The sequence below is a fragment of the Dermacentor variabilis genome, chromosome 3 (genome assembly GCF_050947875.1).
Source record: "Dermacentor variabilis isolate Ectoservices chromosome 3, ASM5094787v1, whole genome shotgun sequence".
In the NCBI taxonomy this organism is placed as follows: domain Eukaryota; kingdom Metazoa; phylum Arthropoda; class Arachnida; order Ixodida; family Ixodidae; genus Dermacentor; species Dermacentor variabilis.
Window position 1 is genome coordinate 108,675,520 of NC_134570.1, and position 19,909 is coordinate 108,695,428.

The 19,909-nt window shown below is 46.8% G+C and overlaps 1 protein-coding gene across 4 annotated transcripts in view; it reads left to right on the forward strand.

Moving 5' to 3' along the window:
• Positions 1–19,909, forward strand: part of LOC142576166 (aromatic-L-amino-acid decarboxylase-like) — a 147,417-nt gene that overhangs the window by 19,920 nt on the left and 107,588 nt on the right. The window contains exon 1 of one of the 4 annotated variants that reach the window (XM_075686143.1): positions 6,197–6,482. The exons of 1 other annotated variant lie outside the window; for it this stretch is intronic. In XM_075686143.1, coding sequence (XP_075542258.1) covers positions 6,266–6,482 — 217 coding nt within the window. In that variant the 5' untranslated portion in view covers positions 6,197–6,265. Of the gene's footprint in view, positions 1–6,196; positions 6,483–19,909 lie in introns of those variants that run through there. 2 more of the 4 variants (XM_075686140.1, XM_075686142.1) reach the window with 2 other exon arrangements.

Sequence of the window (19,909 nt, forward strand, 5' to 3'; positions counted from 1 at the left end):
TCGATGAGCAATAATTCGTCTTTATAAAGGACTGTGAACACAGATATGGAAAAAATTAGTGCTGGGTTCACCATTAACACCGCAGCTGCCCTTCCCGGTATTAAAAGTCGTACTGACAAGCCGCTGAGGTTAGCCCCCAACGTTGAATCCTTGCAGCTGTCATTTGAGTAACTGGTCTGTCTGGACCTAGCAAATCAGTTAGAGGCATGTGATCGATCATCAGAGTGGTTCTGTTGCCGCACAGATAATCCCAAAACATTGTGACGCCGCAAACAAGCGCCGGTGCCTCCTCCTCTAGTTGCGAATAATTGCGTTCTTCTGGCGTCAGCGTTCTTGAGCGATTACTTATGGCATGACCTACTACGCTGATGTGGCGAGACAGAATCGTGCCTAGTCAATTTGCAGACGCGACGTACTCTAGACGCAGGCGTTTCTGGGGATCGTAATGGGCGAAAACGTTGGCCTTGCACAGGGCGCGCTTTGTTTTCTCAAATTCCGTCACCTGAGCAGAACAGCCCCATAACGCCCCGTTAGACAGTAGGAGGTGCAATGGAGCCATGATTTCACTTAGCTTACCGAAGTAGGTGTCGGTGCCGCTAGCACTGCCTCCAAATTGTTGCAGTTGTTGCCTCAAAACACGGCTCGTACACACGATGGGGATTGGCTACACTGGACGGATTGAAAGGCACACCCAACAAAGTACCAAAAGGAGTAAAAGGTAAACATTCGAAACGAAGCGCGAGACCACCAGAGGATAAAACAAGCTTTGAGGCGGCCTATTCATAAACTTAGAAAAATCCTGAGCTCTGCCTTCATTCAAACAAATTATATCTCTATGATATCTAGAAAAATCCTGCAGAGGGTGAAGGCCTCTTGTTCTTGTTTCCAAACACTGGCTCAAACCCATCACGTGGGAGGGGCCAAGAAGCAGGCCTCTCGCATCGATTGCGTGTCCCCCCAAAAATGACGCTTCTTTTTCATGGAACCGGCACTTCTCCCGGTATAGCTTGAGACCATTGTGCCATAGTAGGTGGAACACTTGCCGTTGGACCATGGTGTCGTGCGATTTTTATGCTGCTATAATATCGTCCAGGTAAGCTTTCATACCTGGTAGACCTTGAAGCACAGCCTGCACACGATTCTGCAACAGCACTGGGGCCGAAGCAATGCCGAACGCTAAACTGTTGTGGCGGAAGAGGCCTTTGCGCGTGTTCAGCGCAGCTATCTTGTTGGATTCATCATCAAGTGGAAGTTGGTTGTATGCGCTGCGCAAGTCGAGCGTGCTAAACACTTCGCCTACGGACAGTGTTTCAGATATGTCCTAGAATTTTGGTAGAGGCTACAACTTTACCTGTGTCGCTGAGTTAGTTTAACATCCCCACAAAACCATATGTCCCCGTTCTTCTTGGCTACAGGCACTGCTGGCGTTGCCCATTCAACCAGGCTGACAGGTGACAGCGCTCCATCACTCACGCGTCAGTTGATTTCGGTGGACACTTGTGCTCTCATGGCATACGGTACTGTTCGTGCCTTACAAAATCAGGGCTGAACTTCTTCCTTAAGGCACCGTTTCAGTGGTAGCCCCTCGTAGAATCCGAGCTTCTCCAAAGGTCCGGATATTTATCGTGGAGTGCGTCTACCTGGATATCCTCCTGGAATACATTTACGGACTAAGACGTTCCTCCCACCAAGAGGGACATGCCTGCTTTGCGAAATACCCGCCGTGATGGCTTATATAGCGATTATGGCGTTGCCCTCCTAAGCACGAGGTCGCGGGATCAAATCCCGGATGCTACTGCCGCATTTGGATGGGGGCGAAATGCAAAAACGCCCGTGCCCCGTGCACTTGGGGCACGTGAAAGAGTCCCAGGTGGTCAAAATTAATCCGGCGTCCTCTACTACGGCGTGCCTTACGACCAGGTCTCGGTTTTTGCACGTAAAACCACAGAATTCAATTCAATTGCTTTGCAGAATGCCTCTATCGTATTTCTTCCGCCAAGCAGAGGCCCTTGACAGTCTACCCCCTACCAGCGACCGGCTCACTGTCGCTGATTCAAAGTACACTTTCATACCAGCTTGCCGAAGAGCGGTATAACGACCACTGGAAGCATGAAAAACGTAGTGGGTTTTCCTGTAAAGTAGGCCACTGCCTGCGGTACTTCTTGCACAGCCTCTTGGCAATTACACTAACCGGTAATCCCGTATCGACAATCATTTGTACCTCGTGATTCAATTAGCTGCACCGTGTCACCATTGGCAGAACTGCCCGAGACGAGGGTGTACAACATTTCTTCTCTGCTTTCGCATTCCGTTTGCCTTGGCAGCAAAAGCTGGTGCCGCTCTGGAGTGGCCTCCGTTGCAAGCTCTGGCAATAAATGCCCTCTTTTGCCACATTGGTGGCAGACGGAATAGCGATGTCCACACGATCCCGTTTCGTGAGTGTCATTGCGTCTGTTGTATAGAAGACAGCTATGGCGGGTCGTAGCTCTTCCTCAAAGGTCTCCTTTGCTGCTGTACAGCGTTGATGCCACCGCGCTGGGTCAGTGCGTAAGACCCGCGCATGCTGCGAGCATCTTCCTTCACTCAGAAGCTAGGGCGAATTCTTCGGCTTCTTCCCGGGTCAACTTCTTACGGGCTAGTAAACAACCGCGAGTTCCTTCGTTCCAGATTCCGCAAACGATGCTGTCCAGCGTCAGTCCGGAAGCTACTATTTTCGGCAAGGCTTCTGAAGTCAGCGATGAAGTCCCAACGCTTTCTTGGTCTTCCTATATGCGTTTAAAAAATTCACCGCCGATTACGATACTCCCTAATGCGGAATTTGAGCGCAGCTGTATACGTGTTTTCATTTAGCGATATATTTGCTGGCGCGGACAATCTATCTCATGCGGCACGTTGCAAGCGAAGCGATGTGTGGCGCGACTGCCTCGCTGATCGGGAGATCGCAAGAGGCGGCGCGTGAGTGACGCATGGGCGCGATTCACAGCAGCCACCGCAGACAGACCTCCGCTCATGCAGCTCTTTTCTTTCCATACAGACGACGCGCGCTACTCTGGTGCCATCTCGTAGCCATCGTCACCGCCAAGTCCGTCTTGCGCGGCACTAAGCTTTTACAGTGGAGCTGTTAGAACTTCGCTGAGTTTTTCTTGACGCCCGCAGCTTCGCCGAGCTGGGGGAGAGAGATCTGAGAGAGAGTGAAAGCAGAGTATAAAAATAGCATCGTGTAGCATAGCGACGCGGCGAGGTAGGGTGGAGCCTAGCGGGGGAGGAGCGGCGCGGCGGGGACGCAGGCGGTGTGAGGTCGTTGCTCTCCAATAAAAACCCGCCCGCTCGCTTCAGCGGTCCTCTTCCTCACAGTGGAAGAAATTGGCGCTACTTTACTGGCCTTCCCCCAGCTCCGCTGGTCTCTGGTGTTTGCGATAGCAAAGCCACGCATAACTTTTTCCCGCGCTTTCACTATATCCTCCTCTTCCGCTTTCCGCCTCATGATGCCGCTCCACCCTCCTCCTGCGCTTTCCGTCTCGCGCTCTTTTCGCTATCGACATCTTTCATCTCCCCCTGCGCTCCGCATTCACTTTAATCCTTCGCTGTGTCCGTTCGCTCGGTTACGAGGGACAACACCGACGCTCGCCGCAGGAACGGGCGTCTGAGCGCTGCGCTGTAAATACGAATAGAGCGCTGCTATTTCGTTGCTCTGAGGGTTGTAGTGCTCTTCCAGGCATTTCACAACGTTGTTATATGTCAGGAATTTGTTGGGGACTGTCGGGAGGTGTAGGGCGACACTGTCGCTCAAGGAAAAAACCAGCAGGGCATGATGTTTTCCCCTGTCTGCAAACTCGTTGCCTTCAAGATACGTTTATAGCCGAACTCGATACGTGCTCCTGGTGCTCACGGCGTCGTCAAAGGCATAGGGTCGAGATACCATCTTTCCGGTCTCAAAATTGAACTGCGCCCAACAGGAATCCCGTCCTCATCGGCACCGTAGCAGCTCAAGGATGCGTGCACAGCAGAACACTCGATTATCGGGAACAAGAAAGAACGTTTATTGAAAGACTGTCTTGACACTTACATACTCTGGCTATGAGGGCGGCGCATTCCCCGTTATGAAGCTTGCAGCCACGTGGGATAATTGTGGTGTTCACCGCGCGTACATCTGCCGATCTGTGATACAGCACCCATCATGAGAAGTGCTTGTGGCGCAAAATGGTTGAAATGTGGCGTACGGTAGTTCTGTGGCTCTGCATATGCACAGGTACCACTTGTCTTCAGCGCTAACTTAAGATCATGAACCTTGGCAGACACCTCCGCGTACCTTCTTTGGGTGGAGAAGGACGTGCATGACTGGCAGAGGGAGTCCGTGAGATAATGAACGTGACTCCCTTACATATGGTATGTGCCCGCGAGGGCGACGGACCGCACATGTAAAAATGAAATTACTAGCAACAATAATACAGTAATATAATAACTGATCTTTTCTGCCTTCTCCTTGGGCCAGTGGCAATTAGCGATCGTCTCGTGAAATTTTTCGTCCCAAAGCTGTATACCCTAGAAGGGGAAGGGGGAGGTGGAGGGAAACTAGTGGACTGTCCACCTCCGCTGCCGCTGATGGGCTGAATGGGGTGATGTATGGATGCTATTAGCGTCCCCTTTGAAACGGGGCGGTGGGTTGCGCCACCAAGCTCTTGTTATTATATTGCCTAATGTCCTGTCTATCTTTAAAAAAAGAAAAACAAAAGGAAAAAATAACCGACGAAGAATTCCAAACACTCTGAACCCCTATCGGGAACATTGTTTTTGGACGCCTCCGTTCTTTGTCGTTTCCCTACCTTTAAAAGGCAGGCGCCCCCAACCTGCCTCCTCTTCACTGGTACAGCTCCAGCCAATCAGCGGCGGCCGTAAGGGACTACAATAGGTGTGCACTTGCAAAATGCATGCTGCGTTGTTCTGGCAAGTCGCACCCGCGTATTCTTAGTTAGCATGCCGCCTGAGGAGTTCTAACGCAACACTAAACTTTGCAATCGCTGTCAGTGGCCAATGCCATTTTCTTTCTTTCTTTCTTTCTTTCTTTCTTTCTTTCTTTCTTTCTTTCTTTCTTTCTTTATTTCTTTCTTTCTCTCTCTCTCTCTTTCTCTCTCTCTCTCTTTCTTTCTTTCTTTCTTTTTTTCCTACACTTCGCTTCATCGGAATGCAGCCGTTGTATTGATGAACTGATCTCGCAGCTTCAAGATCGATAGGAAAACACACTAACTGCTGAGCCACCCAGGCTTTTGTGTTGGGAGCTCTCAATTTATTTCACTTGCCTACGTGGAAGACCTGGCTACTGAGACTTCAGACAGCCTGCATGGGTTGAGCCATCGTTTGGAAGGTATCGCGTCGTCGTAATTGAATGAATGAATGAATTTTATATTCAAGGGTGACAACAATGCTGAGCATCGAAGAGAAACTGATGTAGTCAATTTCATTAATCTTCGTTCACGTTGTGTGAACGCATTACAGGCATGTGTAACAGGCTGCGCAATTGTTAAGAATGCAACAAAAATGCACTGCATCACTGTTTGTTGCAGGGCTATAATGGATCGTTAGGTATGGTTGACTCATACTTATCTCGATATGTTAGTACACGAACCAAAGAAATATACGGCAAGGACGCGTCAAGGAAAACACGAAAGGACAAGGACACATCCAGAAAATATGAATACTAGATTATCGGCGCGCGTATAAAACAATAAGTGAAACGTAATAATAAGGCCCGAGGAAAAAAAGAAAGAAATCAACATGAGCAGCAAAGCTAAGGAAAAGATAAACAATACCGAAATAGCGGTGCTTTTGGTACCAGTTTGTCATGGCTAACCAAACACGTAAGTCGACGTATTCAGCGATTTCCGTTAGCTATATATTTCGATTAAGAAAGGGTATGTTAAGAGAAATAAGGAAAACAGAGTAGAAAAACTTAGATCACGCAAAAAAGGCAGAAAACACTCGCAGAAAACACCCACGTTCATTGGGCATTGCCTAATTAGTGTAGACGTCCACTGGGCGAAAGAAAGAACGCGAAACGCCGCGGTTGCATTGAAGTATTGTTTTGACATCCGTGGAAGTATGGAACGCCAGCGCACGCGGCCTGTAGGTCGAATTTTTTTTCGACGAAACAGACAGCGCGCTATAACACAGCTGTCACGATGCTGGCGCGACTTCTGCAAGCCGAATGACGAATGACCGTCAACAGCGTTGACTTGACGCAGCAGTGGCGTTGTAACGTGGTACCGGGATGCGTAACATCGACATTCACCCGTACTGCGACCCAAAACTCTCAGTGAACACTACGTGGTTCTCAGGCTTAAGCGGCTGTGGCGCGTATATGGAACCACTGCGCGACTTCAGTCTCGGAAATAACGGTGATCAGATTTTCTTATCCCAACTATGGGACTCGGAGTCCCGAACCAGTGCCGAGCAGGAATCTCTCCTAGGCCACCTCTCGGATCCGGGTGAGTGCGTGGTATCCGTGTGTTGTTCACAACCCTCTGCTCCCCACCTTCCCTATCCTTATCGAGCTTGGAATCGGGGTTATCTTGTAGAAATTATTTTTTTTTGTCGCAATGAGGAGAAAGGTTCATACTGAAGAAAGCACTGCCGGCTTATATCTCGCCTAGGAAAGAGTTCGCCGTGACATGCGAAGTGACTAAGTGCGTGGGACAACATTGGTATGTCGGTCACACGTCGCGGTTCAACGAAGATGTTGTGTGCACTGAAATTTTTCAGCGAACGGCTACAGTGCTTCTCCGACATCTATTTTAAAAGCGAAGCTTTCTTTGCCTATAAACCCCTCCCCCCCCCCCTCTAGGTTTCGACGTCGCTGCTGCTGGGTTGGCCGGTTCCTCGCTGGACATATTTGCGGATATATGTAAATTTTATGTATGCGCGCCAGATGCTCGCTCCAGCAAACGGGCTTGTATGGTCCCTGTATGCTGATCGAGAGTGTATTATAGCCAGTGAGGGCTGCTTCAATTCTGCGCAATCAAACAATAAATGATCGCATAAAGCTTCTACGTACAAAGTCGGCTAAGGTGTTTCTGACGATGTAATAGCGCTCGCCTGTTGTTAAAACGAAGCTTTGCGAACACTCCCTGACCATGGCTGCTGCGTTGCCGAAGAGCTCACAACTTGTGTCACCAGGTGGTCAGTGGCGAACGGGCTGCACTGCTGAGAAAATGGGGTTCGAAACCAAACGTCGGACTAATTTGTGCCACTGTGGATATAAGTGGTCCCCGCCAACTACCGGCAGCAGGCTGACGCCCGCTACGTAATGTAAAATAAAAAAATTGAATTGCATTCCCGATGCAGGATTCGAAACTCGGTCCCTCAACATAGCAGCCAAACGCTCTAACCGTTAGGGAACAATCGCAGTCTTGTTTTTTAAATTATTTATTGCATGGAAATACCTGCAATGTCGAGCGAACATAATTTACACACGTTTACACACGCACGCACGCACGCACACACACACACACACACACACACACACACACACACACACACACACACACACACACACACACACACACACACACACACACACACACACACACACACACACACACACACACACACACACACACACACACACACACACACACACACACACACACACACACACACACACACACACACACACACACACACACACACACACACACACACACACACACACACACACACACACACACACACACACACACACACACACACACACACACACACACACACACACACACACACACACACACACACACACACACACACACACACACACACACACACACACACACACACACACACACACACACACACACACACACACACACACACACACACACACACACACACACACACACACACACACACACACACACACACACACACACACACACACACACACACACACACACACACACACACACACACACACACACACACACACACACACACACACACACACACACACACACACACACACACACACACACACACACACACACACACACACACACACACACACACACACACACACACACACACACACACACACACACACACACACACACACACACACACACACACACACACACACACACACACACACACACACACACACACACACACACACACACACACACACACACACACACACACACACACACACACACACACACACACACACACACACACACACACACACACACACACACACACACACACACACACACACACACACACACACACACACACACACACACACACACACACACACACACACACACACACACACACACACACACACACACACACACACACACACACACACACACACACACACACACACACACACACACACACACACACACACACACACACACACACACACACACACACACACACACACACACACACACACACACACACACACACACACACACACACACACACACACACACACACACACACACACACACACACACACACACACACACACACACACACACACACACACACACACACACACACACACACACACACACACACACACACACACACACACACACACACACACACACACACACACACACACACACACACACACACACACACACACACACACACACACACACACACACACACACACACACACACACACACACACACACACACACACACACACACACACACACACACACACACACACACACACACACACACACACACACACACACACACACACACACACACACACACACACACACACACACACACACACACACACACACACACACACACACACACACACACACACACACACACACACACACACACACACACACACACACACACACACACACACACACACACACACACACACACACACACACACACACACACACACACACACACACACACACACACACACACACACACACACACACACACACACACACACACACACACACACACACACACACACACACACACACACACACACACACACACACACACACACACACACACAGACACACACACAAAACGCATACTTGCTATCAAGTCCAATGAAAGTTCAAAAGCAAGCAGACAAACACAACTGTCCAAATGGGAAAGCCACTCAGGAACGCGACTAAAATCATTTCCTTTCGCTCTTCATTGCGACGTTGTTAGCTGGACACAAGTAGCCACTTTCAAACGAAATAAAAACAACCTGATGATGTTAACTGCTAAAATAATCACAATTTGCTGCATCGCTATTGTGCGGGTAACGTAGCAAGGGCGATAAAAACAATCTTGCCTGAAGCAACCTGACGATTCTAGTAACGCACTGTCACTCACAGTGGCCTAGCTTGGTTTATTGAACTGATTAACTATTTGCATTTCAGAGCGAAGAAATAAAAAAAAGAAGAGAAAACGGACATGTATGCGTAAATTTAGTGATGTAGAGTGCTCATAAGTTCGTTGTACAGGAATATAGAACTTCTGTAAACTATACTGCGAGATTCGCAGACAACGCTGCAATAAAATATTACACGCAGAATCTTCTCTGGAAGTCATCTAAATGATGCGTTTGCATTTTTTACTAATCACCTGCTGTTTCGTTATCGCATGCTGCTGTGTTTAGTATGATCGCAAGATACACCTCGAAATGATCGTGAAACCGAGAAGCGTGGTTGCAACACCGAAATGCTAACTGAGACCAGCATGAGACGACGAAGAAGAGGCGAGTAGTAGCAATGCTTATCAATGTTCGCTGATGTCATATGATGGCGCGTTTGAATGATGCCATTGTTTCGTGGAAGATGAGCACTGGCCGACGGGTATTGTAGCACGTGACGTAATTTAACAGCGTCACGTTTCGCAGACCTCGTACGTAGACATGGTCGATGACGCTGGATCCTGTCGATGCGAATCATCATCAACCATGATCAACCGTACTCCAGCGGCGGATGCGTATGGCGCGGTCGCGCGGCCCCTACCTCGAAGGTGATCTGCGATGGGGGTAGTGTGCGCTGAGTGATGATAGCTTCGTGTGCGTTGTGTTCTCGCCGCTTTGTTCGCGTTGGAGCGAGAGGCAGCACGAAGGACAATTCGCTCGCTGCTGAAGGCCTTATCTTGAAAGTGATCGTCTTACGTGACGGACGGAGGGGTGGGTTTCCCCGTTGGGTAGGCATGTGAATGCTTGCGCATTTAATAACTTCCACAAAAGTGTTAACAGAGTGGGCGGAACGCAACTGAAGCATACACAAAAAGCCCTAAGAAAGTGATGAAACAGAGACCGTGTGGCCGTGTCCCCCCGTCAAATGGCCGTTTGCGCTTCTTCCAAGTACAAAGATTCTGCGCGTTTCGTGCAAAATATTTTGCATTGGAGCTCGAAGATTTTCTCCCTCATTGAAACGTCACATGTGCTCCGACAGCAGGTGCGAGGACGTATCACGTCACGCCTATTCCGCGGCGATTATGAGGTAAACTTTGCTTCTCAGCCGCCACTGCTGCCGCACACTGAACAAAAACAACGGAAACACAACCAAATTTTGCGTCACGTGACTTCCTTCGCACTCCGCTTGTAGCGAGGGATCAGCTCGAACTGGCTCTCGCGTCGTCGTCAAATGCTCCGCTTCCCTCGTTGGGGTGGAGCTACTCTGAAAAGAGCACTTTAGGCACGTTTTTCAGTCCTCCTATTCACCCAACGGAATGCGTCGTCGAATGAAGAGAACATTTATTCGCAGGATTAGCTTAAGTAGGGAAGGGGAGGGCAACACATAAAGAGCAGAAACAAACAAATAATAATAACAATAATAATATACATGATAGCGAATAACGGGGCAAGAACAAAAATATATAAAGATGGCGGGATGGGAAAGGAGAGGGGAACCGGCCGTGTAGTATCAAATCATACGCATTATTCCAGTCTCTTCTGTGAACCCGTAGAGCGCTATGGAAACGTTCGCAGGTCTCTACTGGCAGAGTTGTCCATTCAGCCACCTTCGGTATCCTGCCGGCGTACTTTTGGAGGTTGTATGAAATGCAGAACATTTGGATCGATGCTTGTCAGATGAAAGCCAGTAAGCACCATCAAAAACGTACCGCTATGCCAGCGCTGATGCCCCAGTTTCTTCAAAAAAAAAAAAAAAAAAGACATTTCGTGCACTTCTATAATTGGGGCACATAGGCCGCCTCATATGCTTTTTCACTGCCTGATGCGCCGAAGTGAGATGTAATACTCTGCAAGGTTATGAGATGACCAGTTTACCAAACGACGTGTTAATCCCGTGGCAACGAAAACTTGCAGGTATCCGAATGTCTTGCAGATGTATTCATAGTGAAATATTTTTCGGGCACAATTGACAAGGACACAGTGAAGGGGGACACACGAGCGCTTTGTGTGTCCCCCTTAATTCACTGTGTCCTTGTCGATCATGCGTGCAAAATATGTCACTATGAATTCGTACCACCTCGCCCGACTATCAGTTCTGTTGCAGAGGTAAAAAAAACTCCATTTTGCGTCCGCAGACAAAGTTTATCCGACGTTGAAGGCGGCGCTGTTTTCCGTGAAAGAGTTTGAGAGGCTCTTACGGGCACATAAAGAGAACATTCAGTGGCGATATAGCGATAAGTGCGAGATAAATGTGTTAGCCCTGCGTCTCACCTCTTTGAGGTCCCGGATCCATGATTTGAACCGTGTAGACGTTATCGCAAAGTTTTGTACGTTCAGGAGCTCATTCAACACACGTCCTGCCGCATCGAGGAGCGAAGTGCAACTGACGGTGGTTCCAAGCATATATATATATATATATATATATATATATATATTGTAGTGAACCCAGAGAATCAGGGGAAGAAGGTGATGAAGAAGCGCAGCAGCTCCGGAGAAGAAAATAGCTAGGAATATGAACAACTGCTAATAAGTGGCTGAAGGCATCGTATTTTTCGCCGGCACATTATATCTATATCTGAGAGTCTGCCGGGATCCGGTAGTTGAACAGGCACTTGTGAGTTGAGGACGCACGTACGTAAAAAACGACGCTTCCTCTCCTACGTTTCGGCCGGGGTCCGGCCTTCGCCAGGGAAAACAGGCCTAGGTAGTTCCGGTCCACAAAACCGGAGGACGCCTGCTCTGCGTGACAGCTGGGCACGTGATCGGCCCCGTCAGCTGCTTTCCGGAAGCACAGCTGTTTTCCGGAAGCACAGCTGTTTAATGTGGCTCGTCATCAGCGCAACGCCCCTCAAAACTCGGGTGAAGTCCGTCTGCAGCGAGGACGCGCGCCGACGAAAAAACCAATCCATGCCAGAATCAGAATCGGTTTTTATTGAGATGATTAGAAAGATTACAAGAAGTTAGTATACAGTATACAATGAAGAACACGTGTTTAAAGAAGGGAATTGCGCTAAAAAAGACACGGACGAGTAAGGACATGGACGGGCCCGGGATATGGACGGACGCGCCCATATCGAGTAGGACGAGTAAGGATATGTACGGACGGACATGGACGGGACATGGACGGACGCGCCCGTCCATGTCCTTACTCGTCCGTGTCTTTTTTAGCGCAATTCCCTTCTTTAAGTATGTACGACCGACTCGCCCAACAACGTGCTCTCCTAAAGAACACGTGTCGCAAGCGACAGCAGAAGCTGCTTAGACGGCTGTTGAAATCGCACGCCTCACGGTTAAAGCGGCGGATGAACGCTTCATTACGATTGCCGTGACGGCGGCTGGCACAGCGGGGAAGGAGCAGGATAACGTGTATCTTGCGTGTCCCGGTACGTTCCGTCGGGATCAGATACAGTAGATTCTTGTACTTTCGCAACGTTACACGTTCGTTGTTGCGAGCTAAATCATTCGCTCCTACGCGAAGTATGAGAATCCCGACTGATGAGGGCACAAAATCTAGAAGTGCGCGTGCGTCGCTTATCAGCGCAACACATTGCGCGATGAACGCTGGATACTACAGCCTCGGAAAAGGTCGAAGTGTTCAAACAGGTGTGCGAGTCTCATGCGACTACCGTTGAAACAGTCGTCTCGGTGAAGTTCCACTCGATTGTTGTCGACGTCGTCAAGCGAGGATCTATAGGCAACTCGTATAAAGTGAGAGACTGCCGCAATCCGGTAGTTGAACAGGACCTTGTAAGTTGAGGGCGCACATAACGATGCTTTATTTCCTATATATATAAGATGAGAAGCACAACTTCGTGGTTATATTTGGTTATTTACCCAACAGTTTCGGTCGGTGGACCGACCTTTCTCTACAGGGATACAGTAAATTCTCGCAGCAACAGGCTCTTTATATATTTCGATAGAGAAAGAAAAACTCGAAAAAAAGAACGAAACGACAGAAAAGAAAGAGAGAGAAAGAGGAAAAAGAAAGTAAGAGGCACGAGGGTGAGAGTCTAGGGCCAGGGAGATGACTTGGTAACGGGGTTATGGACGGCACATTCATCACCCCCCTTATCAATGACAGTGTACAGGTCGTTGGCACTGTCCCCGTTACGCGTGCTTTTACATGATCGACGACCACGCAAGCCATTTTGTGGTACCCTGATCAACTAGAGTAGAATGCGGCAGAAAAAAAAGAAAACAGAGGGCTAAAGACCTCAATGCCTTACAGACAAGTTTTGGTGTCCCGTGACTGTTCTTGTCAACAACAACAACAACAAAAAAAAACATTTGAAAAGATAACATGTTCGCAATTATGCCACTGCCGCATGTTTACATCGGTGACGAAGCAGAATACACTTGGTAACTGCAATGTGTTTGTCCTGTTGAGCTCTGCGCCACCATGGAGTTTGCTTCACCCCTCAGGCTTACGGCTCCAGTAACACGATAATCTGCTCTCGCCATTGCGTATACCGGAACACCGGACACGCTAGAATTTTCTGTTATTAGCGTTGGTGGGAGGTGAATGGTAAAGGACATTTATGATCGAAAATCTTTGTGGATATGACTCCTGAAACTTCCGCGTTGCCGTCATTAAATCCTATGCTTACGGAATTATGTGCTACACGGCAAATATACTCCACCTCTGTTTTAAACACGGATATAGAAACAGAGGAACCCAATACGTATTTCTCAGCAGAAAAGGCCTCAAAGTTGAAAACAAACTTGTTCTGGTCAGTGGATCGAAGCCGGTATCAGTTTTCCCGAGGCGTTCGCTCTCACTTTGAGTTAAGAGAGAGTCTAGCATGTCGCAGAGTGAGGCCGAGTTCATCGACAACTCAAATTACAGGGACATTGAATGCGGCCACTCAGTTTGACCATGATTCGATTCCATCTATGCAGGGCGTATGTTCTCTTTTTCTTTAAACTGCGAAACTTGCTTTCTCAGACACCCGCATGGATTGCATCTGTGGCTTCGGGTTGTATACTTTCAGCAGGGCCGCTTCTTTTTTTTCCTTCCGTAAAATTTCTGCCACTTTGCAGATTTCAGTAGAAACGATTTGCTATGATGATCCGAGCAAGAGAAAAAAAAAACATCACAGTTTCGCCCGAAAGGCGGAAGCATCGATTGCGATAGCAAAATAGTAAGCAGTTATACGAAGTAAGGATAGTATAGTTTTATCGATTGGCCGTATAAACTTGGAAACATTCGTTCATTAACTGACCTAACCAGCATGGTTTCAGCGCGCACAAGCAAACATGAATACATCCCACTCGATGACCGCGGACACTCGCTGTCAAAACGCTAGCGTGAAAGCGCGGCATGCAGCAGCCGCGAGCGAAGTGACCTTCATGCTGAGTGTAGTTTCAACGCAAACAGCGGCGAGAAAACAGCACGCACAAAGGTATGAGCCGTCTGCAGATCGCTTTCAAGATATGGCGCGCCGCCGCGCAATGGACGCATTGCTTTGCTCGGACAACTTTCTGAGGCTTGAAGGGAAATCAACTGAGGTAAAGCGCGCATACACACCACTGAGTGTAAAAGTTTACATATATTTTGCAGCATTTCCCTTCCGCGTTTTGGGAAACGCGAAACCGTCGCAGGTGGAAGCTGTGTCGATGCAGCGTCTGTTCCGAGCAACCAAAAGCACAGGCAATGGCTGCCTGACTACTTGGCGCTGTAACACGTGCGCAGCACCCATGCGCCTGTATAGCTATCCCTTCATAGCCACAGAAAGTTGTCCGCGAGTATAGCGGAGTATAACATCTATATATCCGCGAGTATAACAATCTACAACAAAGCAAAAGCAGGCACATATGCGAAAAGATATGCACTTGGCTGAAAGTATGAGAAAGAGGAATAGCTGCCGCGCTGCGGAACGTCCGATGCAATCACTAACGCTTGGCGCTGGGGCCGGCAACAACCGATTGGCTCCTGCTATCACTTGCCGTTATTTTTGGTGTACTAGCTGTGCTTTCTTGTTATGGTGCACCAATCGTCACCTCCAGCTAGCTGCTAGGTCCGCAGGTTTTCGCACAGGACAAATGAAAACTGACTTATAACCACATGTTCCACCGTTTCAGTTTACAGTAAACAGACGCTTGACACTCCGTGATGTTATTAAATAGACGCCCTCAAATGTCAAGCAGCGACATCACGTCACAGTAAAGCATCGCTGCGACAGACTTACTGTCCAGTTTTGCAAATTCAGCGATTTTGACACTAGATTTAGCTATCTTTTGGTCTGTTCAGAGACATTTTTTTTCTCTCTAGCGACCAGCGACTCGTTTTTAGCGACGTGAATGTACACTTGCGACATCTTAGCAACTTCGAAGATAAAGTTTTGCTTCAGAGGTAACTTTCTTGAACGCGCTTCAGTATTGTAAAGCTTTTTTTCGATAAAGCTTCAAATCGTACTTACGAAATGCTCGATTTTTTTTTTGTTGTAATCCCTAGGAAACCCGTTAGAAAGGCTCTTAACGCTGCGGGTGCTGCACTTTCAGTTTCACTAAGTGAGTTAGATTAGTGGTGTAAGAAGTGGGGTCAGGCATGTCAGAAGGGGTAGCATGCCGTCGTCCGATTCATTCACGCTAAGGACGTTGTTGAAGAGTGGAACATCTTCTAATCGAGAACCGAGGAGTACTGGGTTTACTTACAGTATCTACAGGAGGAGCGGAGAACGTTATGTCACATCAGTCTAGTATGACTGAATTGAAGCACCCTGAGGAGCCAAAAAAGTCTGCTTATACCCGCTCTGCCCTCCCTAGATCCCTAGGTCAGGGAAAACTGCCGCCCCACCTTCGCCCAATCGGAGCGTCCAAAGTCGTTGTTGAGGCCGACGGTTCACCAAATCACTCCCGCACCTTTGTTCGCTGAACACACAGAAAGGAGAGGAGCTTCGTAGGCGGGGATTGCCACGCTTGATTCAAGCTGACGCGTGTTGGTTCCTGGCATACAGAGTTAATTAAGGCCCTCGAACCTACGACCTTTGGTGGGAGTCGCACCTTCGGCTTTTGGTGGCAGTAGAACCCACGACCTTTGGTGCTAACTAGGGCGAAGTTAATTAAGCCACAGTTAATTAAGGCAGCGTCAGTTAAGACACTCGAACCACCGACCTCCGGTGGGAGAAAGCAAGTAATAAGTAACAACGCATTCGAATGAGAACCTCAAGTAAATTAATGAATGTCTCTTGAGCGCGCAGGCTTTCGCCTTCACCCCTTTTTGGCGTATGCTAAAGTGACTGACAGTTTTTAAATGTATATATTTTAAGCACCACTTCCTGCGTACTGGTGAACATTGTCCAACCATTAAAGATGTACAGTCGACCGATTCTGTAACAGTAGCGCGTGAACGTCGACTGGCCGGCAGGTCAGCGCGCCCTTCTGACGGCGCGAAGCGACGAGATCAACAAGTGCAAGAGAGGTAAAAAAAATAAAAAATCTGTATTCAGCATTCTTCCGCGTATGACAGTTCAAAAGTCGGTTAGGTCTTGTTGATCTCGTCGACTGACCGGCCGGGCAGTCGACGCTCGCGCGCTGCTTTAAGCAATGGGTTCTTCGTACCTCAGCTCGCACCTCTAAAATTAAGGCGTGTTAAATAAGACCTTTCGTTCCTTTACAAGGTCGTTCATGCCACTATACATTGCCCGAAGCGTCCTTATCATGCACAATTTTTCGTACCACAACAGCATGCGAGGAAGCGTTGCACGTTTTCTGCGTGGCCTTGTTGCAGTGGTCGCTGTCCTATGGCTCGACTTCAAAAATATATTTAATGAGTATTTTGCCTTTGTTGACATATTTTAAAATTTCTTCTCCGTGTTCTGTACATGGGCAGATAATCATGTTGTGTGATGGGCTCCCTTTTACGTCCGCCTCTTCATTTTATTTTTTTTATTTTTGTTTCCCTACCTCACATTGCTTTGTCTATTATATTTGTCGTTTCCGTACGTTGAGTGTTGTGTATTACTTTTTAAGTGCAAAAGTACGAAGGCTCCTTAACTGTTTGTGGACACTCTAACATACGATTGCATGATTTATTATTATTATTATTATTATTATTATTATTATTATTATTATTATTATTATTATTATTTTATCGTCATTGTTGTTTAATATCTTCGTTAACGACTGTCCTTTGGCAATGTTCAAATTTACCATGTTCCAGTATGCTGACGACACTGTGTTACTGGTGAAACAGGTTTCTCACAAAATGTCCACGAACATGCTGCAAAAAAATGACGTGTAGAAGGCAATGCTTTGGTTCACTAATAATGATATTGTTGTTAATGCTCAAAAACACAACTTGTTTGTTTTCGCTCTCCATCCACTCAAGACTGCTGTAATTAACGTGCCTCTCTACTTACATGAGTCGGACTGTGCTCCTTGTAAATGTGCGCCTATTCCACACGTAGATTGTGTGAAATATCTCGGAATCTCTTTCGATAGTAACTTATCGTGGGAACATCACTTATAACTTATTTGTTCTAAACTGACGTCAGCAGCTTGGTTATTGTTTAATATCAAAAGTATTGCACCCTTGTCTGTAAAAAAGATTATAGTACATGCACTGGGTTACAGTGTGTTGAGATACAGCCTTATAGTCTACGGCTTCTGTTCGGATCGTTGGAGTTGCAGGGTAGACAGGATTGTGAAAAAATATATTTAAAAACGTTGCCTACAGTTCCCCAATAGTAATAGCTCCAAATATCTTCCGTGCACTTGGTCTACCGAATTTTCATTCTTTGCTTATAGAAACAGTTGTCGTTAAACATTTTAGGTATGGTGCGGCCAGACGCTGTGCATATGTGCCGGACATCTTTAATAAATTACCACAGGAAATTTTTAACGCGAAATCGAAAAGCACGCTGAAAGAATTATTAAAGCAGATATGTTGAAATTAAGCTCCAGAACATTTTCGCATCACAATATTTACTTCTTCAACTTCTTTTGTTTTACGTAAATTAACGAAATGTTATCTTGTTCTTTTCAATTTTTTGGTCATTCGTGTTATTTGTTTATTTTACGTGTCTCATCAATTTATGTATTTTTTTTTTGCTTTCCATGTGTATCATAACCATAGGCACGGTCCTACAAGCCAATGAGGCTTAGACCGGCCTGGTTGTGTTGTTTTGTATTTTTGGAATAATAATAATAATAATAATAATAATAATAATAATAATAATAATAATAATAATAATAATAATAATAATAATAATAATAATAATAATAATAATAATAATAATAATATTGCCACTTTGTAGAGGATACAGAGAGCTTCAGGCCCATCAAAGGCCGACAGGAGGCTTGAAGGACTGGGTCCGGCAGTTTACGGCAGAGGTAACAAAATGGCAACAACCAAAAGAACACTGATTGAAAGGAACAATAGGTTCAGTTGGAGAAATAGAAAAAACAAGGAAACCACAAAACCAGTACCAAGGAGATCAGTGCTAACTCCAAAGAAACAAAACTTAATATACATAATCTCATACTTCTAAGCACAACTGTAAAAGAGTGCAACAATCAACACAATGTTCTCAAATGCGTTTTTAGGTTCCGCATAGAGTTCAGAGCAAAAAGTTATTTTGGTAACCCATTAGAGATGTCCGGCACATAAGCACACCGCCTGGCCTTTCCATACCTTGTTACGATCCGTGGAACATGATATGGAACGGCTGTTCGCAACTTCCGGTTAGGATCACATTTAATTAAGAAGTCCGAATTCCAAAAGGGGCGATGAACAACAGTTTGTACGAAAAGAGAATGAAATGTACGAAGACGTAAGAACCGGAAAATGTCCGCCCCGGATGGGATAAGACAATTATAGGTAATGCTCTTTAACATGTTTTTTTTAATATGCTATCAATTCGGCAATGCCAACGGGAAGTACATGATGCAAATAAGGTGATACCGTATCTAAGAACACTATACGCAAGCGCATAAATTATAGTTTTCTTCACATACATTGGAGCCAAAGATCTGATATTAAAGAGTAACCATGAAACCTTCCGTAGCTCAGAACAACATTCATTTGGGCTAGATGGTGCATACTTGGATTAGGATGGACCAGCGCCAACTAAGACGATCACGAGAGGGAGAACCGACACAGGACAAGCGCCAACTTCATCTATCTTTATTCACCGAAAAATCAGAAAATATAAGGAAAATCACAGACATGCGCACAATGACCATAATCATCATCATCTGCCAAACAGTTCTAGATAGGACATTTCGCTTTTGAAGAGAGAAAGCGTTTGATTCAGTCGAAACCTCAGCAGTCATGGAGGCATTGCGGAATCAGGGTGTAGACGAGCCGTATGTAAAAATACTGAAAGACATCTATAGCGGCTCCACAGCCACCGTAGTCCTCCATAAAGAAAGCAACAAAATCCCAATAAAGAAAGGCGTCAGGCAGGGAGATACGATCTCTCCAATGCTATTCACAGCGTGTTTACAGGAGGTATTCAGAGACCTGGATTGGGAGAAATTGGGGATAAGAGTTAATGG